The 25,588-nt window shown below is 37.4% G+C and overlaps 1 protein-coding gene across 9 annotated transcripts in view; it reads left to right on the top strand.

The window, feature by feature from the left end:
- Nucleotides 1–962: 962 nt before the first annotated feature.
- C4bpa (complement component 4 binding protein alpha) overlaps nucleotides 963–25,588 on the top strand; it is a 36,365-nt gene continuing 11,739 nt past the window's right edge. For 2 of the 9 annotated variants that reach the window (XM_047520849.1, XM_047520848.1), the window contains exons 1-7: nucleotides 963–1,119; nucleotides 8,399–8,569; nucleotides 9,570–9,752; nucleotides 10,978–11,077; nucleotides 15,988–16,073; nucleotides 16,232–16,426; nucleotides 18,593–18,775. In XM_047520849.1, the coding sequence (XP_047376805.1) occupies nucleotides 8,407–8,569; nucleotides 9,570–9,752; nucleotides 10,978–11,077; nucleotides 15,988–16,073; nucleotides 16,232–16,426; nucleotides 18,593–18,775 (910 nt within the window). In that variant the 5' untranslated portion in view covers nucleotides 963–1,119; nucleotides 8,399–8,406. Of the gene's footprint in view, nucleotides 1,120–1,920; nucleotides 1,938–2,848; nucleotides 2,906–8,298; nucleotides 8,570–9,569; nucleotides 9,753–10,977; nucleotides 11,078–15,987; nucleotides 16,074–16,231; nucleotides 16,427–18,592; nucleotides 18,776–25,588 lie in introns of those variants that run through there. The other 7 variants (XM_047520843.1, XM_047520844.1, XM_047520845.1 and 4 more) reach the window with 7 other exon arrangements.

The raw sequence follows: 25,588 nt of genomic DNA, 5'->3' as shown, positions 1-25,588 counted from the left end.
TCTTTTCTCCCGCTTAACTCTCCTGTGGCAGAGTCCCAAGTCCTCCCCAACACTCATTCTTGTCACCTCTCACCTTTGTGATGCAGCTGTGTCTTCTTTCCCTCTAACATCCTTCTTACTTCCTCTAATACCTTCTACCTCACCAAGTCTGGTCTAAATCTCACATCTTCTAACAACACTTCCTTGATGAACTCATCCTGTGTGGTTTACCTGCTTTTTAGAAGCCTTTATGGCACTTTAAGTATTTATTATAGAAAACTTTGTGTTCTTAGAAAAACTGCTTTTTAAAGCAGTCTTTTGAGCACACGACTCTGAAGCTTTAGGCTGAATAGCTTAACTGGACAAAGTCAGGGCTTGGGGTTCCTTCCTAGGTATATGTGATACTAAACATTGCCAGCCCCTCACTGTATTCTTCTGAAGAGCCCTCAGTGACAGACCAGCTTCTGGTCCTTAGGTACCCCATATGTAATAGCAATGGTGGTGGGGGTGGTAGTTAATATTTGTTGGGCTCTGAGTATGTTCCAGTATGTTCCAGTCAACTTAGAACATAGCAGGAACTCAATAAATGTTGAGAAATTCTCCACCTTTTATTTTGCCTTGGGATAGAATGGAGAGCAGTTGCAGGGCAAGACCCTCAGCCCCCAGAGAGCCTCTGGACTTCGTGTCATGAAAATTGGATCATTTTGGTAGAGCTTGTCTGAACCCTGCTGTATTCAAGGTTTCCGGATAGCTGGATTGCATCTTGCATAACCTTGTGTTTATGAAAAGAGAAAAGGAATTCTGACATCATATTCAAATTACCTTTCCACTTAGGGGAAATGGTTGGCAAAGGAGAAAATAAATTATTGCAACATGGTATCGAGAATGAGAACTAGTAATAAGGAGGGAGTTCAGGTAAACATTGCTGCTCTATTTCTGCTGTTAATCATTCACAGAGCAGGGGAGAATTTCTGCCCATCCATCTTCATTCAGCTATTCCTGATCAGTCAACTGCATGGCTGGAATTCAGGAACTTTTTGGTGGAGCAATTACTAGCCAACTTTGGGATATTATGATAAACCCTAATCTTGGGAAGATCTAGGACTATAGAGATCAAGTCTCCATCCTCCACTATTGCAGGTCAGTGGACTACTGAACACTTGGGGGATCTTGGGGGTAAGGTTGGTGGTTTGACCCTTTAGGGAGTATAGGACTGGAACAACAAGGCAGAGACAAAATCTTGACGTTGTTTTCAGCAGAAATCTTTTCAGAAGTATTTCATGAAGGGTGTTTGATTTGAAAAGGACTTTTAACCTGTTCTGAGCCTCAATTTTTAAAATTATAAATGGGGGAATAGTAATGTACACAAAGTAAAGCAGAAAAGTAGTGTAAGATGATACCGCTTATGCTATTTTATCTAGGAGATAGGTTTGTCTGTTGATTCTTCATCATCTCCCCACAAAGAGGAGTGGAGGAGGCAAGAAGCCAACTTGTTTTTTACAGTCTATACTCTGAAAATTGGTGCAATTGCATTAGAGATTTTCTTAACTCCTCCAAATCTAAAGACCTTTAGATTTGGTAATAAGTAGACATTGGTCAGCCTCCAGTTAGTTTTCTCCCTCATTTTCCAAATTTGGCAATGTTGAGGACCCTTCCTTCCTGTGTTTCTTCTTCCTTGGTTGGACAGGGCACAGTCCTATTCTGGTCCTCATTATACTTGCTTCTTTGCTGACTCTTATTCTGTCCCTAACTATGGTGGTACCAGAGGGATGAAAAGTAGAGTGTATGGAAGTGGCAGAAGCATTCAAAAAGGCCTGCATTCAACTTAGAGGCACCTTTGAATGTAATACTAACATAGAAGGAAGAAGCTGATGGAGAGATAAAGAGGTTCCAGGAATGGCGGGATATGGAAGCAAGTTCTTTTTGGAGTTTTCAAACAATGCAATTGAATGCCTAAGGTAAGGAAGGAGACTCTGCCTGAGACTAGGGACAAATATTATTTTTCTCCAGAGGTAATCTGAGATTTAAAAGGGGAATTTAGAAAAAAAAAATATATTAACTTAAAAGAGAATCACTAATGAAGGAGAATTTTAGGGATGGAAGATTTTCCCAATGTCTCTCAAATTGTACTGCATGGTTAAGTACTGATGTTTTTTACAAGACACCCACTGTGTTGACCATCATTTTTGAGTTGGTTTCATTTCTCTAAGAAGAAAATGAGTATGATGTCATTGAACTTTGAGGCATTTGCTAGAGTCATCTCAGCTTTTTAGCAGGCAGTTACAGCATTAGTAGGGAATATAATAGATCACCTAAGTTTAATGTCACCTTTAAGAGACCAGGAAACTGAGTTCCAAGAAGCTGATTGTAGCTTCCTGAAGATCAGATTTATATTGTGGCACTGCTGGAAGTCAATCTTGAAAATTCTCCATCCCCATGCTCTGTGGTTTGCTGAACTCTTTGCAAGTTCTGCTGAGTTACCCAAAAAGCAACTGGCTAAGTGAGCCAGAACACATCTTGAGAGTTCATAAGGGAAGTCTAAACACTGGATCTTCCCTCTGCCAAGTTGACAAGGCAATTCACACACATTATTTCTTTTGGTCCTCAGTGAGATAGTTAATTTTTCTCACTCTGAAGGTGAAACTTAATTGAGCTTCATTTTACACACATCGGATAGATATTATACATCAGTTACAATACCAGGTTCAAAATAGGAAGCTGAATCAACACCTTCCTTGTCTTTAGGGTATGCACAATATATTTCAAGAGGCAACAGTAAATAGTTGCAGTGTGGTGTTCAAGTAAGGTATTAGGAAAGTACCAGGGGACCATGGAAGACACTAACACTGACTTTTCTTGATGGAGTCAGGCAATTCTTCAAAGAGGTGACATTTGATCTGGATAGTGAAAAAAGCAGACACCAAAGGTAAGAGCATTCATGCAAATGATTCTGGGTTTTTTTTTTTTTTTTTTTTTTTTATTCAGAATGTGTTTTGAGAAAGACAAATACCTTCATTAGATAGAAGGATTATCCTATTTGCAAAAGAGGCAAGTGGAAAGTTGGGAGACAAATGGGGACTTATAAGGAGTAGGGACCACATAAATTTTTAAGCAGAGTGATAATGTAAATTGCTTTTTAGAGATATATCAACATGAAAGCTGGTTACAAATGTTTGGAGGATTTTTCAGTAGTCTGGGGTGGGGTGAAAGGAATGATGAGAACTTGGACTATGGAAGTAGAACGTAGGAGAGAGTGACAGATTCTAGTGCTACTGCTCTGATTAGCATGACAGGACTTGGCCATTCTGAACAAGCAAAGGGGGCACAAGACAGGAGACGAGCCTGACTCAGAGTTCTAATCTGGGAGGCTGGTGGAATCTTGTTACTTTAGCCAAGACAGAAAACAGAGGTCAAGCATGGTTGGAGGAAAATGGTAAATTTGATTTGGATATGTTGGATCAAAGTGCCTGGGAGATCCAAATGAAATGGTTGAAAACAGTGATCTGAACTTTGGTAATAGAAACTTTAATTTTACAAAGGAGTTTTTGCTTAAATAAGAAATCTTACAGGGTCAAAAGTTTTGGTTTACATTCAGAGTTGCAGGTGAAGAGGAAAGCATAATAATGTATTTCTGGATTTGCAAAGAAAACTCATAAGTATTTGTAACTTCCAGGAAACAGAAATGTTCATTTAAATCTTATCCCAGACAAAAAATAATTTGCTAAGATAACTAGTGAGAACTACAGATTTTCTAAAGTTAAAGATTACTTTCAAGCAGCAGAACAACAATCTCTAAAGTCTAGGAAATGCCTGTGTGGGAAATAACATTTGCAAAGTCAGTTTTATCATACAGATATTATCTGCTTTTCTGCAGTTACAGAGAAAGAGGAACTATTTCCTGCTAACTTTGCTAAAATTTCTTTCACCAACTTTGGTGAAAGACATAGTTTTGAGGTTTAGCATGGATATTTTGCAGTTAGCAACCAGAATAAAGAAATAGGTCCAAATGGCTTAAAACTTACACATAGGAAGATTCAAATAGGGAAGAATAAGGTAATTATTAATAATTAAATTTATGGAGCATGTATATTTTTACATCTGCAGGAAGCAGTTGGACCCAGAGGTTTGTGAGTGATTCATGTATGATGGTCAGAGTCATAGATGTGTGTGAATTCTTCCCAGGAGACAGTTGAGTGTAGGGGAGAAATAACCTCAAAATAGCCCTTTGGGACACCAGCATCTCTCCGCTCTGGGTGCCACATTGGGTCTCACTGTGCCAAGAGCTCCAGTGGAGATCAGGCCAAGGGCTTCTGTTCCCAAGTTGATGGGCCTTCACTCTGCACTGGGTGCAAAGTGCCCCTGGTGATGCAGCCCGTTATTATAATTCAAATCATTCTGAAGATGATGTTTTGATTTTTAGACATTCTACTTCTTGGCAGAATGACATCCAATGCCAATTCTAGCATGTTCTGAATATTTACCATGTACCTCCCATGCACCAGGCACCTTGCCAACTCCCTCTCAGCAATTCCTAAAGACATGTGTAGTTACCACTGTCATTTTATAAAAGAAGAAATGGCGGCATGGAGGGGTGCTGAATGTCTTGCCCATGGGTACTTGTTTCCCACATGGTGGAACCAGAATTTAAACTCACAGTGTCTGGGTCTGAGTCCAGAGTCCTGTCCCAAAGTCCTGGGAACACTGTCCTCCTCTGTTCCCATCTCTATGACTGTGGCCTCAGAGTAAGACAGATAAAGGGAGTGACCATGGTGTCGTGTCTATATGTGTCTGTCATGACCCATGGAGGGAGGAGAACTAGTTTTTGTTTATTCTTTTCCTCTTTCATTCCCCCTCCCTCACAAAGGACTGGTTGATAATTTGATGACTTCAGATTAGTGATGGGATTCAGCTTAGCATAAAATTGCTTGGGTCAATTTTCTTTAAAATCCAGATGCGTGATACGTGTGTTGGCACACGCAGCAGTTTGGGACACTGAGGCAGGAGGATCACAAGTTCAAAGTCAGCCTCAACAATTTAGTGAGACCTTGTCTCAAAATAAAAAATAAAGAAGGACTGGGGATATGGCTCAGTAATTAAGTGTCCCTGGATTCAATCCCTGGTACCAACAAACAAACATACAACCCCCTCTCAAAAAAAAAAAAAAAAAAGACTTACTCAAATAAAATTATAAAGTAAATAAATAAATTTTAAAAATACAGATGCACCTTGCGTTAAAATTGACTAAAATATGAGCTTGACAAAGCTAACAGTATAAGGAAGTGAAGATATGGAACAGTATTATGTTAGTTTTTCACCACTGTGACCAAAATACCCAACAAGAACCATTTAGAGGAGAAGATGTTTATTTTGGCTCAAGATTCTAGAGGTTGAGTCCACGGTGTGCTGAATCCACTAGTCTGGGCCTGAAGTGAGGCAGAACATTATGGCAGAAAAGTGTGACAGAGGGAAGCTGCTCTGCTCATCTTGGTCAGGAAGCAGAGAGAAGGGGAAAGGGCTACAGGGAAGCTGTGCCCTTCCAGGGCACACCCCCTGTGACCACCTCCAGTCACGCCCCACCTGCCTACAGTTACCACCGGGTCAGTCCGTTCAAGCTAGGATGGATGGATTAGGTTACAGCTCTCACAGTCCGATCATTTCACTTGTAAACATTCCTGCATTGACACGGGAGCTTTTGGGGGCCACCTCAGAACCAAACCATACCAAGTATTATTTTTCTTTGAGACATTTCATCACTAGGTGTTTTTGGAGGACTCACAAAGAGGGAGTGTATGAAGGCCCAACACATTGGTCCAGACTCTTTCCAACCTCTTCAGTCCATGTGGATTCATTTAGTACAATGAGCAGGTGTCCACCCTCTGACTTAAGGAATTTATGATCTAGTGGGGATGATAGATGTCAGATGTTTGTTACAAGCCAAGTCAGTATGAGAGTTATAAATACAAAACTGGTCTTGGGTTGTAGCTCAGTGGAAAAGTGCTTGCCTGTCACCTGTGAGGCACTGAGTTCCATCCTCAGCACCACATAAAAGTAAAATAAAGATATTTTTAAAATAAATAAATGAACAAAGAAATATATATGAAACTGTACTTGGTATATAGAGGCTGACCTGAAAAATAAAGGGACATTAGAGAAAGGACTGGCAGCATAAGTAGGAACTAAAGAGGAAAGAGAAAGAGCAGATGATGGGGTCTGGGATAGGAGGTAGGAAAGTCAGGAATCCTGGTTGTCCAGGACAGGACAGATGGAGCAGAGTGACTCAGGCCAAATAACTGAAAAGTTAGTCACCAAAGCTGATTGAGTGAATGCTACTTCCTGAAGGCTCAGTTCACTGAAACCAATTTTCTGAATTTATAAAATTTTCAATTTATCTAATATTGCTTAGGAAACATTCATTTTGAATATATTCAATGATTATAAATACATTCTTTTTAAATACAGCTAATGAATATTTTGGCAACATTTTGGCTATTTGTGTTCAATTTCTTAAAGCTAAGGATTTAAGGTATAGCTGCATTTTACAAATATAATCATGAATATTTTTCTGAATGTATTCAACATATATATTTTTCTCATGAATGTAACAACTACAACAATTCATATGGGAAATTTTCACTTTATATTATTATCCTTTTGACTTTTCATTGTCAAATTCTCTTATCAACACATCTGTATTTTTAATATCAGTTTTACTGAACTTCAACACAATATAAAATCTATTGACTTGTCAAAAATTAAAGAAACTTATTGGCTTCATAGTTCATAGCCATTTTTATTGGATGGGAAAAATTTATCATATTTTATAAATTTCACAGATGATTTAGTGGGCTAGTTTTTATGTTACGCGACTTGCCTTTCAGCCGTCTCTAGCTTCACCAGAATGTTAGGGCATAAAGGAGAGAGACTAGAGAAAGGGAGGGGGGTACTAGAAAAAGAGAGGGGTTACAGGAAGAAGAGGAAGAGACTCTTCCCAATCTCTTTAGACCATGTGGATTCATGTAGTACGAATTCTGCAAGCATATTTTCAGTAAGCAAATTCATTAGGTAAACTCTTTAATAGGTGTATCGAAGCTTTGACAGAATTGTCCTAGTGGTTGTATATAGACTCATGGGGTAGAATGTGTGCCCATAACTGAAAGCGGGTAAAGGAATGACCATCCCAACGGAGTTTTAGAAAGATGAGAAAGTTCCAGGAGTATTTACTCCATGAAGAACTTTGGTTTCCTCCACATAGTGTGAAGGACCCACTATGAACTTCGACCAACCCTGTAATGTGGGATAGAAAAATCTTAGAGAGAAATATTTAGGGAGGTCCCTTTTCTTAAGGTTTTTTTTCCTTCAGTACTAGGGATTGAACCCTGGGGACCTCTGCCACTGAACTACATCCCTAGTTCTGTTTATTTCTTTCTTTTATTTTTTTTCTTTGGGTGCTGGGGATCGAACCCAGAGCCTTGTGCTTACAAGGCAAGCACTCTACCAACTGAGCTAGCTCCCCAGTCCCTAATTTTTTCTTTTTCTTTTCCTTTGGTACTGGGGATCGAACTCAGGGCCTTGTGCTTACGAGCAAGCACTCTACCAGCTGAGCTATCTCCCCAGCCCTATTTTTTTCTTTTTGAGACAGGATTTATCTAAGTTACCTAAGCTGGTCTTGAACTTGCAATCCTCCTGCCTCAGCTTCCTGAGTAGCTAGCATTACAGGTATATACCACCTCACCCAACTGAAATACCTTTGCTTAAATGGACATGAACTTGGTATGAATTATGGACACTCTCATGTGGGAGTGTTGAAAGTTTGGTGCCATTTTCTTGTTCAGATCCTCTCCATGGCTCAGCTGGCCATTTGCAATGTCATCTTAATCAACCTCCTTGTTTCTTTTCTGTTTTCTTCTGCCATAGTAATCTTCTTAAAGCACACAATTGTGTCACTCCTTACCTTAAAACAAACACAGAAATCAAAAACTAAAACTAAAACAAAAATTGTGGCTCTTTATTCCCCAGAGTAAAATCTATGAATTCTTAAACTTGGCTCTTACAGCCCCTTCAGACATAGCTAAAGATTCTCCCCTCCCATCTCCTCATCTCAGACACTGCTAACCTCCCAAATAGAAGCATTATCTGCTGTTCCCCCAGCATGACCTGCATTTGTTTTCTAACTTCGCAGTATACCTAGCTCAGACACAGCTCTCTTGGTAAAGCCTTCTTCCTCTCTCCACTTGGAATTCATCTGTCTTGTAAGAGGATACTTCTGCAGTCAACCCCCATTGTCTTGTGTTATAATGTTTATTTTTTCTTCTACTTTAGGTTGCAATTTCCTTGAAAGACATGGATCCCATGGTATTATGCCTACTGCTTTATGACCAATAGGAATTCAATGACTACTTATTAAATTGAGTTCTTTCAGCAGAAAAAATGCCAGAGAAGCAGCAGGTCACGTGCCCCACAAGACCACCAGATGGAACTCATCATAGAAAGGGGGAAATGGCAACCTGGGCCTTCTGTAGGCTGTGGAGAGTCTCTGATCCAACTCTGTTCCAAATGACCTTGGTCGCTGCTCTGTTGGTTGCTGTTCTTGGTGAGTAGTGGAAAGCAGATCCAGATGGGCAATAGATAATCAAGATCATCCACATGTTCACATAGACTGAGAATTGACCAGACTTCCAGCAGCAATTCAATTTCAGCAATAAAGTGTTTATTTGTCCAGCTGGAAGTTAGGGCAATTTGCTTTTTTCATGAGACAATTCTCTAGACCTTTTCTCCTAGAATTTGTTTGCTAGGAGTTTCTAAAACAAACTGTCTTCCACCATGACTTGAAATAAATCTACACTCTCAGTCCAACTGAACAATTTCACTGCCTGTGAGTTTATTCAGAATGGGAAGGTGAAGTGCACACTTCTACAGGGATCTAAAGAGGTAAATCAGTCCTTTTTTTTCCTCTTTCCACATTTTTAATTGGCACATTATAGTTGTACCTCATGATGGGACTTGCTGTTTCATGCACACAATATAATTTGACCAATATCACTCATAACACTTCCCCTATTTTTAAATTTTGTAAGGAAAACAGGATTAAGAATTTTATGTTTGAAGGACACCAAGCCTCCTTCTCCTCCATATCATTCAAAATCCAAAGACATGGAGGATATTCATTTTAAGAAGTGTTGTTCATACACATCTCCCAACTACACAGTTTCCTTTTCATGAAGCTACCGACCTTATGTAATGTTATTTTTAATGAAAAAAAATGTATATCTATTGAGGCTAACTTGTAGAGATTTCTGGCTTTGCATAGATACATCTGAGTACAGATGAAGAATCTGTTAGACTGATAAAATTCATGTCTCTCATCCTTTTTAAACAAAGAGATACATTTATGCCTTTAATTATTATCAGACATCACAAACAGTACTGATCACTCACTAGATTCATTGAACAGAGGGGATAGTGGGAGTTAACGGTATTTCTGGATTAGAGGAGAAAAGAATGGTCTTTGCTCTAAAATAATACTGTTGGAACACTGGGATGCTGTGTCCCAAGATACAATATTTGGTGCTCCTTGTCATTTTGATGTCCAGGCAAATGTGGTCCCCCGCCCACTCTAAGCTTTGCTACTCCAATACGTGAGTTGACCGAGACAGAATTTGAAACTGCAACTGCTCTGAGCTATACCTGCCGCCCTGGCTACAGTCGGACAAGTTCAAGTCCCCATGTGGTCTGTAAATACAATGGTGAATGGAGCTATGATACCTTCTGTATCAGTAAGTACCAACATTTATTCTTCTTGTTTTGCTTTTTTCCAGCTTTGCAAACTTTTCTCAGCATCAACACTTCCTGCATCTTTAACCTCTTAGAAAACATCCAATTTGTCAACTACTAGTTTCAATGGGACACACATAACCACTTTTGAAAAACAGAACACAATAAAGCAAAATAAAGCAGAAAAAATAGGATTTGACTGTTTGCATTAAAAAAAAGTTTATTTTATAAGAAGCAATTCAGCAAACACTTCTTTTAAGAAATAAACCACAAATCTTGCTTTGATATGTTGAAAACTATAATTACTTTTTGAAAACTTATAAAAAATTAGGTGACTAGAAAGTGGTGATATGGTTGCCAAAGTAATCTCACCCAACGTATCTGCCAGATTTAAGAAACTGATTCACTGACAGTGCGTGATGCCTCTGTGATGTTTTTCAATAGTAAGGGTATACGAATAAATACCTTGTCTTTTTTGTTCCTTTTGTGACCAAGTGTTACCAGATCCCTAGGCCAGAAACCTGACTCTGAGGATCCAATAAATCAGGTCTGGCCACTCCCCCAGAAAGTAATGGTGAAAGACATGAAAGGAACTTTCATCAGCGTAGCCATATTGGGAAGACATGGGCACTCATGTCCTTAGCCCTGACAATGACTTTGAGGTTTTATAGAAAGGGAATAAGGGCAAAGATTGGGTGTTTGAATAGCTGGAGGTTTTTCACAACTAGTAGGTGATATTGACCATGTGTGCTCTGGCCTATCATTTTCTGAGGATTGGTCAGGTGGAGCCTGGTCCACCTGGCTATTGCTCGGGAACATAACTCTGTTGCATTATGAGATGTTTATCCATCAGACCTGTTTGCTGTTTTTGGAATCCATGGTGACTCAGAGCAAAGGAAACAGATGCAAAATGGATACAGAAATGCCAATTCTTTAATCCTGCTTTTAGCCACCTTCAAGACATTTTCAGGCAAAAGTGAAGGGCCTAAGTCCTCGTTTCTCAAGGATACATAGTTCTTGGTAAAATGTACCATTAAGAAAAATGAGATCAAATTTCATGTGCATTGTTCCTTCAAAATAAAATTCTGTGAGTTGGGTTCAGAAATAAGTATGAATCTTAACATCTGGGTTTTTCAGGACTCAGACGTAGAACTTTATCAGTAAGTGTTCTTTTCTAATGCCAGATCTTGGAGTCACTTTAAATCTCTATTTTAAATTTTCTCTCAGAAAAACGATGCAGTAATCCAGGAGATTTACCTAATGGACGTGTGGAAATTAAGACAGATCTCTCTTTTGGATCACAAATAGAATTCAGCTGTTCAGAAGGGTGAGTAAGAGGTAATCTAGAAATAATACTTTTAAATTAATTTTTAAAATAGCTAATGTGTTCATATATTTCAAATATTAAAATGACAAGAAAAGGTATGCCGTAGAAGTCTCTTTTATCCTATCTCCATATACTCCATTTTTTTCCTGTCCTCAAGCAAGGATTTACTTTTATTGGTTTCTAATGTATCTTTCTATGTTTCCTTATACAATTACAAGCTAAGAAATGAGCATATATTCTTATTTTGCCCCTTTTCAATGACAAACATAGTTTTGAATTTTACCTTGCTAGTGATTAGCATATACTGGAAACACTTCATGTTTATATAGAGAGAGTTTCTGCAATAATTTTCACTTACAACTGTACACAATTTTATCATGTAGATGTATCAAGACTTAACCCCTTTGATGGATCCATGGGTGTTTCTAGTATTTTGCTATTCTGAACAATGCTCTGATGCGTTTACTTATGCATATGCAAATTTGTACAAATGTAGTTACACAATGGCATTGTACAGAAGCAAACCAATTTACCCTTGATGGTCAGGATTAATACCCCAACCATCAAAATAACCTCTTTCTTTCCTATTCATTCACTTGCATGAGGAGTCAGAGTTGGCAGGGTCAACGTTAAGTTTAGTTTGGAATTGACAGGATGCATAGTTAAATTTCAGATAAATGATAAATGATTTTATTAGCAGTATGCTCCATGCAATACTTGGATCACACACTTAAAAAACTGCTGTTTACAAAGAGCTCAAATTTAACTTGAAAAGTAAACATCCTAGCTTTCTTTCTTTCTTTCTTTTTCTTTTTTTTTTTTTTTTTTTGTTACTGAGGATTGAACCCAGGGGTACTCTCCCATTGAACTACATCCCCAGTTCTTATTCCTTTTAGTTTTGATTTTGAGACAGTGTCCCATTAAGTTGCCCAAGCTGGCCTTGAATTTGTGATCTTCCTGCCTCAGCCTCCTGAGTAGCTACGATCACAGGCTTGTGCCACCTGTCTAGCCAACTGAATTCTGGCAACTTTTTTTGGAACTCTTGCTGTTTACAATGGTACTTCTATCCCCTTTGAAAATGTTGCCTATTTCTATTTCAGAATTTACTGAGGTTTTAGGGTACATCATGAATATATGTTCAATTTCCTCAATATTCCACAGGCACTTCAAATGAAGGTATATTTTTATTATCTATATAGTTATATATCTGAAATATATATATATTTTAGATCTACTTTTTTGGTTCAGTACTCAGGATTGAACCCAGGGGTGCTTAACCACTGAACTATATCCCTAGTACTTTTTGTTTATATTTTTTATTTTGAGACAGTTTCTTGCTAAGCTGCTTAGGGTCTCACTACTTTGCTGAGGCTAGTCTTGAACTTCTGATCCTCCTACCTCAACCTCCAAAGTCACTGGGATTATAGGCATGTGCCACCATGCCCATCTCAGATCTACTTTTTTGATATCCCTTTTTTGAATCTTTTGTTAAGTTTCTCTTTATTAAACTTATTTTCTTTATTATTGAGTCACATTTTTGGCTTTTTTTTTTTTTTTTTTTTTTTTTTGAGACAGGGTCTGCTTATATTGCCCAGGCTGGTCTTAAACTCACAATCCTCTGTCTCAGCCTCCTGAGTAGCTGGGACTATAGCCAAACACCACTACACTAGGCTCTTTATATACTTTAAACAGAAAGATAAGATTTAAAGTAAATTAATAATGTTTATAATTATAAAATAATAGTATTAAATAAATCAATGATAATTAATTGTATATCTTGACCATTTTTCTTATAGCTCATGTATTTTTTGTTTATTAAAATGGCTACCATATATTTTGGTGCATAGAGATTTATAGAGCTTCATGAAGAACAAAATATATAAAGTTATAAAATACCCATCTTTGTAAGATTTAATCATATTAGTTCTGGTGTCTGATCTATGGGATGTTAAAAGCATTATCTCTGCTTTTGGTTTGCATGAACTTAATAAAACTTTGCTCTTCCTTATATTTTTAATATGTTTGAAACACTTGGAGGTTTTATTCTTGTATACAATGTAGGTTGAATTTAGTTCCAATTAAAAACTTTTTTCTTTTAATAAGATACTGAAGCCCAATTATATTTATTGATATGAGTGAAACCTATAAACTTGGTTTTGTCATACTATTGCATGTATTGTGATATGTGTATGTGTGTATTTATTTGTTATTTAATATATGGAAAGATAGATATAGGTATTGATATTTAGAAAGGTTTGAAATTTGGATCTAGTGACTATCTTTATAAATTTACATTTATGTATCATTATTCCAATTTACCTTTAGTCAGTTTAAATTTATTCTTTGAAAGCAACAATAGATTTACATTTTCTTTTTCCTTCCTGACCCTTCTATCTTTACCAGTATATTTGTTATTCATATATCTTAGTATTTGTTTTGTACTTAACATTACTGTCATGTAGACTTACATGTCTACAGGTTGATTTCACTCCTGACTCTTGCAGATGAGGCCATGGGGACATGTGTCAGTCTTCCTCTCTCTTCTCCATCTCTTATTTTTGATAGTTTTAGCATTCCATCACTGTCTCAGAATATAACATTTATCTTTCACTCAATCACTCTTAGTCCCATCTTGAATCTTGTCTTTGATTCAATATTCACTAACATTTTGTCTTGTTTTGTTTTCATTTTTGGCGAAAGTTGCCCCTGTTGTCTCTTGATTATCTAGAGTTGGTCCAGTAGTGGTTTCCTAAACACTGAAACAAAATAACCTGTATCCCACCACCTCCCTCCCAAAAGTGCAAGTCATTCCTTGATCTGTTGCAGGTTTTAGTATTTCTGAAGCATGGATACTTAAGAGAGTGTGAGACTGGATATAAAGTACTTTCCAGCCAGGCACAGTGGCACAGATCAGTAATCCCAGCAATTAGGTGGGAAAATCGCAAGTTCAAGGCCAAGCCTCTGCAACCTGGTGATATGCTCTCTCAAAAAACAAAACAAACAAACAAACAAACAAAAAACCAATCAAACACACACACACACACACACACACACAAAAAAAAAAAAAAAAAAAAAAACAGGACTGGGGACTTAGTTCAGTGATAGTGTCCCTGTGTTCAATCCCCAGCACTGTAAAGTAGCTTCATTTCTTGGATGTCCGTAGGTACTGCAGCAGTATCTTTTAGTGGCAAATGATGCTGTAGAGAACTCTGATGCTGACCTCAATTTCTTTCTCTTCTACACACCTTGCACTTGGACTGTCCAAAGGTATTCTTAAACTTTGAAATCTAATAATTTTGTTCTTAGCTGTTTTAGTAGAGATCATTGGTTCAATTTTTTGCTGCTGTGTGATTTGAAAATTTACTATCTAGAGTGTTATTTTAATATTATTTATTTGAATACATTTAAAATAGCTATTTATTATCCAACAAAGCATGCAGTGATTCTCCTTTGCTTGAAACCTCTATTTATTATTTTTCTTTAATCTTCTTTCTGTGGTTATGTCACTTTATTGGTATTTCATTTCTCTCCTGTTCCCCCTGTTGTGTGTGGGTCCCAAAAGGGAAAGTGAAAAAGATTCAGAACTAAGGTGCTATTGGAACACTGAGTTGCTCCTATTGAAATAATCAGAAACAGTACTTTTCACTCCATTAGAAAAACTACATTTAAAAGCAATTCTAAAGTAAAAAAAAAAAAAAATACTAAATTATAGCTATATTTTATTACTACATGTTATTACATTTATGTTTGAAATAAACTTTTTTAAAGTTATTATTCAGTCCATTCCAGGGGCTCTTAGGTTGTTAAAGCATTGACCTTAGGGTTCCATCACATTGGAGGTTTATTTCTTAATGATGCTACGATGTAAAATCACATTAAAATGCCTTTTTTCCCCCTGTTATCATGAGACATGCATAGAGGGAAGTCAAACTGAAGAAAGCTAAAGACTTGTCAAGAGCTGTAAAAATGGGGTCATATGCTGTGAGTTGATGGTGTGTGAAAGGAAGCCATGTATCTGAAGTCGGAGGGATCCTCCAAACCAGAGATCATGAGTTTTACTCTCAAAGAAAAACATAGAACTGGCTCAGATATATTTTGTTGTTGTTGTTCTGCTTGAGCTCTGGATGAACTCCAGACCTGACACCTAGTAGATGCTCAATACTAAAGAATAAAAGGATCCATGGACAAACACACACATCTCATCACAGTGATGAAATTTTACCAAGTGGAGTATTCACTGGAGACATCCAAGAAAACTTTCTTTATTTTAACATTATATTAGTCAGCGTTCTCTAGAGGAACAGAATCAATAGGAGGTATGACTATAAAAAGGGGATTTATTAGATTGGCTTACCCAACTAGAAGCTAGATAGTCCACAATAGTCATCTGCAGACTAGAGAATTGGAGGAACCAGTCCAAGAGACTGAAGCCTCAGAACAATAGGAACCAATGGTGCTACCCTAGTCTGAAACTGAAGGCTTCTGGAAACTCCCTGGAGAATCACTGGCAGAATACACTTTGGAAGAGTGAGGAAGTGAGAGATGATATCATCAGGCAATTGCAGCAGTAATCAAGAACCTGTTCAAGAAGAATCAAGCTTGCATCTGCTGCTGCTTCCTTGTTCTTTCAACTTTCATTCCACCCAAGCAGTCATGGACAGTGCTGCCCATGCTTAGGGAGGGTTTCCACTTCAGTTCTCTATCCCACATGCCAGTCATTCCTAGACATACCCTCATGGACACACCCAGAAGCCTCTCAATCATTTGCATCTCTTAATACAATCAAGTTGACAATTCAAATTAACCATTGCAAATCTTAAGTAACAATTCTCTTTGTTTAGATCCCTATATCCAATTTAATTTAGTGTAGCAAGAATTCCATTACAATCTCCAATCTTTTTTTTATCTAGATTTATCTTAAAGGGTTCAACCACTAATTATTGTGACATCCGAGGTAAAGGAGTTGGCTGGAGTGATCCTTTCCCTGTATGTTTAGGTAAGTATTTTTCTGACTTGACTATAAGCTTAAATTACATTAGGGAATAATAATGCACTTTTACTGCCTCTTGAACCCCCCCATATGAATTGGCAGGAATTTTAGCTTTGTCATAACACCCTCCTGAATATTCCTTTGTCTTCACTCCCTCATCTCAGTTGTCAAGTGTCAGTCCCCTCCAGACATCAGTCATGGGAAGCACAATGGTGGAAATGAAGACTTCTACACATACGGCTCCTCCATCACCTACACCTGTGACCCTAACTTCTCACTCATAGGCAATGCCTCCATTTCCTGCACAGTGGAGAATAAAACAGTAGGTGTCTGGAGCCCAAGCCCTCCTACTTGTGAAAGTAAGTCACAATCATGAATTCTGCCTTAAAATGTTTCCTTCCTTCCTTCCTTCCTTCCTTCCTTCCTTCCTTCCTTCCTTCTTTCTTTCTTTCTTTCTTTCTTTCTTTCTTTCTTTCTTTCTTTCTTTCTTTCTTTCTTAAAGAAAAAGGAACTTGAATTTATTGGGGAAATCAAACAATTCAAAAAGGAACTAATGATGGCACTGATGCAGTCATTTATTTGACTAATAGATTTTTACTGCATACTCTATTAGGATGCAATAGCAAACAGCACCAATATCTCATTGGTTTGGTAAAGGAAAGTTTTCTTCTCATTCATTTGGAGTCTATTGCATGTTCAGGAAGCTCCTCAGGGCAGCTGTAGACTATATATATAGCAGGACTTAGTAACCTGCTCGGCAGTTCTGGTTGCTTTGATCTGGCGGCACCCCTATAACAAAATGTGCTTTCACAGTCTCTTAAGCAGAGTAAGAGAGAAGGACTAATTGTATCCTGGCCTCAAAGTGACCACATACACTTTCCATCTTAACTTTAGAACTGGTGCTATGCAGACACTACCTATTCTCAGAGGAGGAAGGAATTAAGTCTTTTGTCTTTTCAGGAAATATAACAGGAAATATTGGTTAACACTTTCAATGTCAACCACATGTGCCTATAGGGCAAAGAAAACCTACTAAAACCAGAAGATCAACAAGACAAAGCAAACAATAATTGAGCCAGAAGATATCCTATGGTATTGTTAGTTTGCTAACCTAAGGCATCTTCTGTAACTATTCAGTGCTTTTACAGTATCACTTACTATTCTTCAATTCTTCCACTCCCTTGGTGCTAGGGATTCAAACCCCTGCCTTTCCGCTTCCAAAGCCAGTGCCTTACCAGATGGGCTATATCGTCAACACTCAGTATTCTTACTCAACATGAGATGCAATCAATCCTGAGGGATGAGAGAGCAGGACACTACAGACAGTTCAAATGTCTAAGTCAGGACTGTAAAATACAGAGAAGGCAGGAGCCGAGGCTGAAAAGTTTAGCAGGCGTCACATTACAAAGGAACTTGGGTCTTGCTCTAAAGAATTCAGAATGCAGGTAAGGGGAAGATGAAAGGTTTGAACCAGGAGAGTAAAGGTTCTGTATTTTAGAAAGATAACTGTTACCTGTGGGGTGGACAATAATTTGAATTGGGACATAAGTTGACCAACACCACTTATTATGGTTTGCATGTGTCCCTCCAATTTCATGTTGGAATTTAAGCCCCAGTGTAATGGTACTAAGAGGTGGAGCCTTTGGGGAGGTGATGAGTGGCCTTTTAAAAGAGGGGAAAGGAAGAACCCTGGTCCTTTTAACCCTTTCACCACATTAGGACTCAGCCTTCATCCTTTTCTTCATGTGAAGATGTAGCATGAAAGGCACCATTTTGGAAATAGACAGAAAATCCTTATCAGACACTAAGACTCTCAGTGCCTAGATCTTGGACTTCCCAGTCCCCAGAAATGTGAGGAATTTCTATTATTTATAAATTACTCAGTCTATGGTGTTTTGTTACAGCAGTAGAATTGAACTGAGACTGCTTAACCATCCAGTCAAGATGGCTTCAACTGCAGTAGTGACTGCAGCCCTGTTGAGAAGTTGAGGGATTACAGAGGAGTTAATGTGACTGTATTGATAGGATTTGATAACTAACTGGAAGTAGGGTGCGGGATGGGGGGACCATTTGTTTTGCGCTTGTTGGGGCACAGGGCTCTGATGCTCTGGTCACCTCTTCATGACTATCACCAGATCATTACTATGGGTCACTGACCCACGACCAAAATTATGTGAGAAAATTAGGCCATTATATGGGAAGTCAGGGAGGCCTCACAGATATATGTCTTCTGAGTTTTATATGACTAGTCTTTATTAGTCAATTGAGAGACTTATTCACAATCATCTCACAGAAAGACTAGTGTGATGGGACCTCATTTTACTTTTTTTTTTTTTTTACTTTTAAAAGCTGAATTTACACACACGTGCACACACACACACACACATTTAAAAATATTTCCTTTGTATCCATATGATGTACTTATATTAGGTATTTGTGCTAGTAACTGGATTAGCAGTAGCAGTAACATTCTTATTGCCATTTATCCTTTAGAATCCACTTGAATTTTTCTCTTGATTTTTTAGGAATCTTCTGTCCTAAGCCAGATGTTCCACACGGAATCATCGTCTTTGGATTTGGACCTGTCTATTCTTATAAAGACTCCATAATGTTTAACTGCCGGAGAGGTTTTAAACTCAGAGGTAGCAATTCAATCCGTTGTGAAGCTGATAAAAAATGGAATCCTTCTCCTCCCGTCTGTGAGCCCAGTGAGTATGACCCATAAAGGAATTTCAATATTTGGCATTTGAAGTTACCCAGAAATGTCATTGCAAGCATACTTGGATGTCTAGAGTCACTTTGAATCCCAGCAAAAATTAAAATTTAGATCAATAATTTCCTTTATTTTTTTCTTGTTGGAAAGAAGAATGATTTCAGCATTCTCTGCAAGTCCTACATCACTAGAGAAGGCTGCCATATACAGTTGTGCAGGGCATGCATAATCTAGTCATAAGGGGAGGAATTCACATTGTACATATGATGGATTAGTTATATTTATTTCAACACTTTTCTAGAATTTGGGAGAAAATTTTTATTTTAGCTAAGGCATTATATTATGATAATTATTTTGAAAAATAGATAATAAAGGGCCTGAGGAAATATACCTTTTCAAACTTGCACAAAAGTGTTGTATGAACTTGATGATTCTGATTCTGTGAAATTATAAATTCATGTGGATCTTTAAAAATAGTGACATCATGAAAATAGAAGGGAGACCAGTAGAATGGAGGAATGGGACCAGGAGAAAGGAGGAGGGGAGATACTGGGGAATGAAATTGATCAAATTATATTGATACATACTGTTCATATACAAATATGGAATCACAAATCCCACTATGATGTGTACTTATAATATGCCAAATAAAAACATATTTGAACAATAGTGATAAAAATAAGTAGCAACCTTAGTACATGATAAGAGTTTAATGAATCTTCCCAACAATAGTGGATACCATTACACTCATTTTACGGATAAGGAAATGGAATAAATGACTTTCCCAAGATCATATAGCTGGTACAAAAGAGCACAATACCTTGTGCTCTTGGTTTTGTTTTCATGAAACATCAAAAACTTTACCCTGGGAACTTCTGGAATAGTGTATTAGGAGTTGGACCACTCCCCAGAGGGGTATTTATTAAACTAGTCAAAATTAGCAAAGAAAACCACTCAAGAACTCTTGGAGATTGTTCAAAGGGCTTACAACCAATTGAGAATCATTTATTCAGCACATCTATGAAGACTTAATACAAACAATGGGAGGCCATTGCATTAGAACTAAGGACTGCACTCAGCCCCCTAAAGCACTACCTTAGAGAACTTCTTTGGTGGACTCACAAATGGCAGTTCCCAGCTCTTCCAGCTTCCTGGAGGGAGAAGGGGTCTGTGGGGTGGATTGAACAACTAGTCAACATTGTGCATTTTCCAAAGTCCTGGGCTGCGAAAGGCTTATCTTAAACAGGCCCAGCGTCCACATATCATAGTTAAAATGTTGAAAGTTAAGGATAAAAATAAAATATTGAAAACAGCAAGAGAAGAATAACATATTATATACAATGACCCCAGTGAGTTTTACCTCTGACTTCTTATTAGGAATAGTGAAGGCTAGATGACAGTGAGATGACACGTTCAAAGTATAGAAAGAGAAAATCATTAGCCAAGAATCTAGCAAAATATTTCACATCTATATTTGTCAGAATTCCTACAACACACTGTTATAATTATTGATTTACATAATTTTACACTTCGTGTTTTTTAATGGTAGTGGAGAGAAATAAAGGAGAGCAAGTATATATTTATAGAATATATTACATTAATCTTCTTCACCATTTTTGGATCTCTTCATTCTTCCTATGGCTTCAAGTCACCATCTGGTTTTCATTCTCCAATGCAGTTTTGTTTACACCTCCTTCTCCTGTGTTATTATCTAACATATCACATTTCTGTATGCTATAGACTTAATAATGCACTTATTTGTATATTATTTTATGCAAGTGCCATTGAAATCAGGTAAGAGAATAAAGGAGAAGAAATGTGCAATTACAGTTGACCCTTTGTATCTGCAGGTTCTGTATCTGGGGATTCAACCAACTGTGACTTGAAAGTATTTGAAAAAAAAAATTGTCTGTATTAAACACATACAGACCTTTCTTCCTTGTCATTATTCCCTAAACAATACAGTATAACAATATTTATGCAGTGTTCACATTGTACTAAGTATATAACTAGGAAAGAGATCATTTGAAGCATATAGGAAGATATGCATAGGTTTTATGTAAATATGGCATTTATTTTATTTTTTCCTGGTTGTACTATTTTATTTGTTCATTCCACAAGTATTTACTGATGCCCAGACAGGGGATACAGTGGTGAACAAAAATGGACATTCTCTTACGAACCTTACAATCTATCAGAGGAAATGAACATTAAGCAAATAATCAAACTGATGAATAATAGTTATAACAGGCAATGACATGAAGGGTAAGTATTAGGTACAGTGAGAGGAAGTAACATAAGAACTTAATTTAGACTGAGGGTCAGAGAAAGCTGAATTAAGGAATGAAGGACCACAGTGACTTGGGGAGAGTGAGCAAGGGTGAGAGGGGTTAGAGTTGAGGGAGGAGAGGAGAGGAGAGGAGAGGGGAGGATTCCTGTTCCTTTTGGACTTGGCTTTCCTTCTTACTCAAAATGCATGGTAACATCCGCTTTACCTGATTGCTCCCAGGATTAAATGACATTATATTTGAATCATGCTTCTGTAGTATTTGGCATCAGTATTTACTGGTTATAAATAATAATCACAATGCTTCATGGAGTTCATGCTCTGGTGATGTAGATAGCACAACTAGTAGAAGGTCAGAAGTGCTGGCACTGTGGACTCTGGCTGATTGAGAAGATGTTTGCGTCCCTTAACAAGTTTATTCCTAAACTTCTCTAACATGGGCAGCTTATGTAGGCGGAGAGGAAGAAATCAGGTCTGCACTTCAGAATGAGTAGCCTGGAAGCTAAATGGTCAGGTTGGCACAAAGGGAGACAGGAAGGGAGAACAGTGGAGAAGCCTTGGCATCAGTCTTCATCTGTTTTTTGGGTGAAACTTTGGTGAGCTGTTTTTAACCCTAACGCTGAAATGCTTAGACTAAAGATGTTGAGAGCTTGGTAAGATGGTGTTTGACAGGTGGGGCCTCCGTGGCCTCCTACCAGGACACAGCTCACTGACTCAATAGCAAGCTGGTCAGGTGATGGGTGAGGAATGTCCCAGTTCCTAGGCAAGTCTGAGAAACCGTGTGAATTAACTAAATCAATGTGGTCACATGGTGCAACAGAGGATAATTTTATACTCTACTTAAAAATATTCTTCTCTTTTCTTTCTTTCTTTTTCTTTTTTCTTTTTTTCTTTTTTTTTTTTGGTACAGAAGTTTGAACCCAGAGTGCTTAACCACTGAGCCACAGCCTCAGTCCTTTTTATTTTCTGTCTTGCTAAGTTGCTTAGGGCCTTGCTAAGTTGCTGAGGCTGACATTGAATTTGTGATCTTCCTGCCTCAGCACCCTGAGTTGCTGGGGTTACAGGGATGCACCACCATGCCTGGCTCAAAATTATCCTTGAACAGTCAGAACTTGAGGGATACCTAGTTGGACTATATTGTTTCACCCTCTTGTAGAAGTGCTTTAACTAGACCAGGGCTTGGCATTATGCCTCTGGATTATTTTGTGGGTTTTGAGATTTGTTTTGATTTTTTCTGTAGATAGGTGTGCTGTTACTGAGCAGCTGGTTTGTTTTTTCTCCTGGTCCTAGTGAATCATGTGACTCATGTTTATCTGCTTGAAAAAGCCAAGTCAAGCTGAGGTCCATTGCAAGCAAGTGACCCTAATTTGCTGCTGCTGCTTCTTCTTCTTCTTCTTCTTCTTCTTCTTGTTCCTTAGATTTTATTTATTTATTCAAATTATTTATTTAAATTTTTTATTTTTTATACATGTATATATGGTAATAATGTCTGTCTCATTCTATTGTCCTTCCCATCCCCACCACCCTACCCCTCCCCTTACTCCCCTCTGCTCAATCCAAAGTTCCTTCATTCTTTCCTACCCACCACCCTATCAGAGAAAACATTTGACCTTTGGTTCTTTGGGATTGGTTTATTTCACTTAGCATGACATTCTCTAGTTCCATTCATTTACCTGCAACTGCTATCATTTCATTCTTCTTTAAGGCTGAGTAATATTCCATTGTGTATATGTGCCACATTTTCTTTATCCATTCATCTGATGGAGGGCACGAAGGTTGGTTTCCATAGTTTAGCTCTTGTGAATTGAGCTGCTATAAACACTGATGTGACTGTGTCACTATAGTATGATGATTTTAAGTCCTTTGGGTATAAACCAAGGAGTAGAATAACTGGATCAAATGGTGGTTCCATTCCAAGTTTCCTGAGGAATCTCCATACTGCTTTCCATAATGGTTGCACCATTTTGCAGTCCCACCAGCAAGGTGTGAGTGTACCTTTTTCCTCACAACCTTGCCAACATTTATTGTTGCTTGTCAAAATTGTCATTCTGACTGGAGTGAGATGAAATCTTAGAGCAGTTTTGATTTGCATTTATTTAATTGCTAGAGATGATGAACATTTTTTTATATGTTTGTTGATTGATTGAATTTCTTCTTCTGTGATTGGGTGGGGGTTTTTTTGTTTGTTTTTGCTTTTTTTTTTTTTTTTTTGGTGTTAAGTTTTTGAGTTCTTTTTATCCTGGAGATTAGCACTCTATCTGAGGTGTGTGTGGTAAAGATTTTCTCCCATTCTATAGGCTCTTTCTTTATGTTATTGCTTGTTTCCTTTGCTGAGAAGCAGCTTTTTAGTTTGAATTCATCCCATTTATTGATTCTTGATTTTATTTCTTGTGCTTTAGGAGTCTTGTTAATGAAGTCAGAACCTAAGCCAACATGATGAAAATTTAGGCCTACTTTTTCTTTTTATTAGGCACAGAGTCTCTGTTCTAGTGTCTAAGTCTTTGATCGACTTCGAGTTATTTTTGTGCAAGGTGAGAGAAAAAGGTTTAATTTCATTTTGTTACATATGGATTTCCAGTTTTCCCAGCACCATTTGTTGAATAGGTTATCTTTTCTCCAATGTATATATTTTTTTGCCTTTGCCTGGTATGAGGTAACCATATTTATGTGGGTTTGTCTCTGTGTCTTATATTTTGTACCATTAGTCTACAAGTCTACTTTGGTGCCAGCACCCTGCCATTTTTGTTACTATTGCTCTGTAGTATAGTTTAAGTTCTGGTAGTGTGATCCCTCCTGCTTTACTCTTCTTGCTAAGGATTGGCTTGGCTATTCTGGGTTTCTTATCTTTCCAAATGAATTTCACGATTGCTTTTTCAAGTTCCATGAAGAATTACATTGGGATTTTAACAGGAATTTTTGTTGAATCTGTATAACATTTTTGGTAGTATGGTCATTTCGACATAGCACATGGGAGATGTTTCCATCTTCTAAGGTCTTCTTCAGTTTCTTTCTTTAGTATTCTGTAGTTTTCATTGTAGAAGTCTTTCACCTCTTTTGTTAGATTGATTCCCAAGTATTTTATTTGTTTTTAGGTTATTGTGTATGGGGGTAGTTTTCCTAATGTCTTGTGCAGTGGATTCATCAACCTATGTATAGAAATGCATTCTATTTATGGGTATTGATTTTATATCCTGCTACTTTGCTTAATTTTAGAAGTTTTCTGATGGAATTTTTTGGGTCTTCTAAGTATAGAATCATGTCATTGGCAAATTGTTACAGTTAGAGGTCTTCTTTTCCTACTTGTAATCCCTTTAATTCCTTTCATGTGTCTGATTGCTCCAGCTAGAGATTTCAGAATGATGATGTTGAATAGAAGTGGTGAAAGAGGGCATCCCTATTCAGTTTTTAGAGGGAATGTTTTCAATATTTCTTCATTTAGAATGATGTTGACCTCGGGCTTAGCATAGATAACTTTTACAACATTGAGGTATGTTCCTACTATCCGTAGTTTTTCTAGTGTTTTAAACATGAAGAGGTGCTGTAATTTTTCAAATGCTTTTTTCTGCATCTGTTGAGATAATCGCATGATTCTTGTCTTTAAGTCTATTGATGTGATGTATTATGTTCATTGATTTCTGTATGTTGAACCAACCTCGCATCCCTGGGGATGAACCCCATTTGATCGTGGTGTGCTACTTTTTAAATTTGTTTTTGTATGTGATTTGTCATAATTTTATAGAGAATTTTTGCATCTATGTTCATCAGGGATATTGGTCTGAAGTTTTCTTTTCTTGATGTATCTTTGTCTGGTTTTGGTATCAGGGTAATACTAGCCTCATAGAATGAGTTTGGAAGGGTTCCCTCCTTTTCTGTTTGATAGAATAATTTGAGGAGTATTGGTGTTAATTCTTCTTTAAAGGTCTTGTAGAACTTGGCTGAGAATCTGTCTGGTCCTGGGCTTTTCTTGGTTGGTAGGCTTTTGATGGCTTCTCGGGTTTCATTGCTTGAAATTGATCTGTTTAAATTGTGTATGTCCTCCTGCATCAGTTTGAGTAGATTGTATGTCTTGAGAAATTTGTTGATGTCTTCGAATTTTTCTATTTTATTGGAGTATAAATTTTCAAAATAGTTTCTAATTATCTTCTGTATTCCTGTAGTGTCTGTTATGATATTTCCTTTTTCATCACAAATTTTAGTAATTTGAGTTTTCTCTCTCTTTCTCATTGTTAGTGTCTCTAAGGGTTATCAATTTTATTTATTTTTTCAAAGAACCAACTTTTTGTTTTGTCAATTTTTTCAATTGTTTCTTTTGTTTCAATTCATTGTTTTCAGCTCTAATTTTAGTTATTTCCTGTTCTCTGCTGCTTTTGGTGTTGATTTGTTCTTCTTTTTCTAGGGCTTTGAGATGTAATGTTAGGTCATTTATTTGTTGACGTTTTATTCTTTTAATTTATGAGCTCAATGCAGTGAACTTTCCTCTGCACTGCCTTCATAGTGTCCCAGAGATTTTGATATGTTATA

This window comes from Sciurus carolinensis, chromosome 12, assembly GCF_902686445.1.
Source record: "Sciurus carolinensis chromosome 12, mSciCar1.2, whole genome shotgun sequence".
NCBI lineage: Eukaryota > Metazoa > Chordata > Mammalia > Rodentia > Sciuridae > Sciurus > Sciurus carolinensis.
Note: the sequence above shows the minus strand (reverse complement) of the source record. Positions and strands in the feature narration are given on the sequence as shown.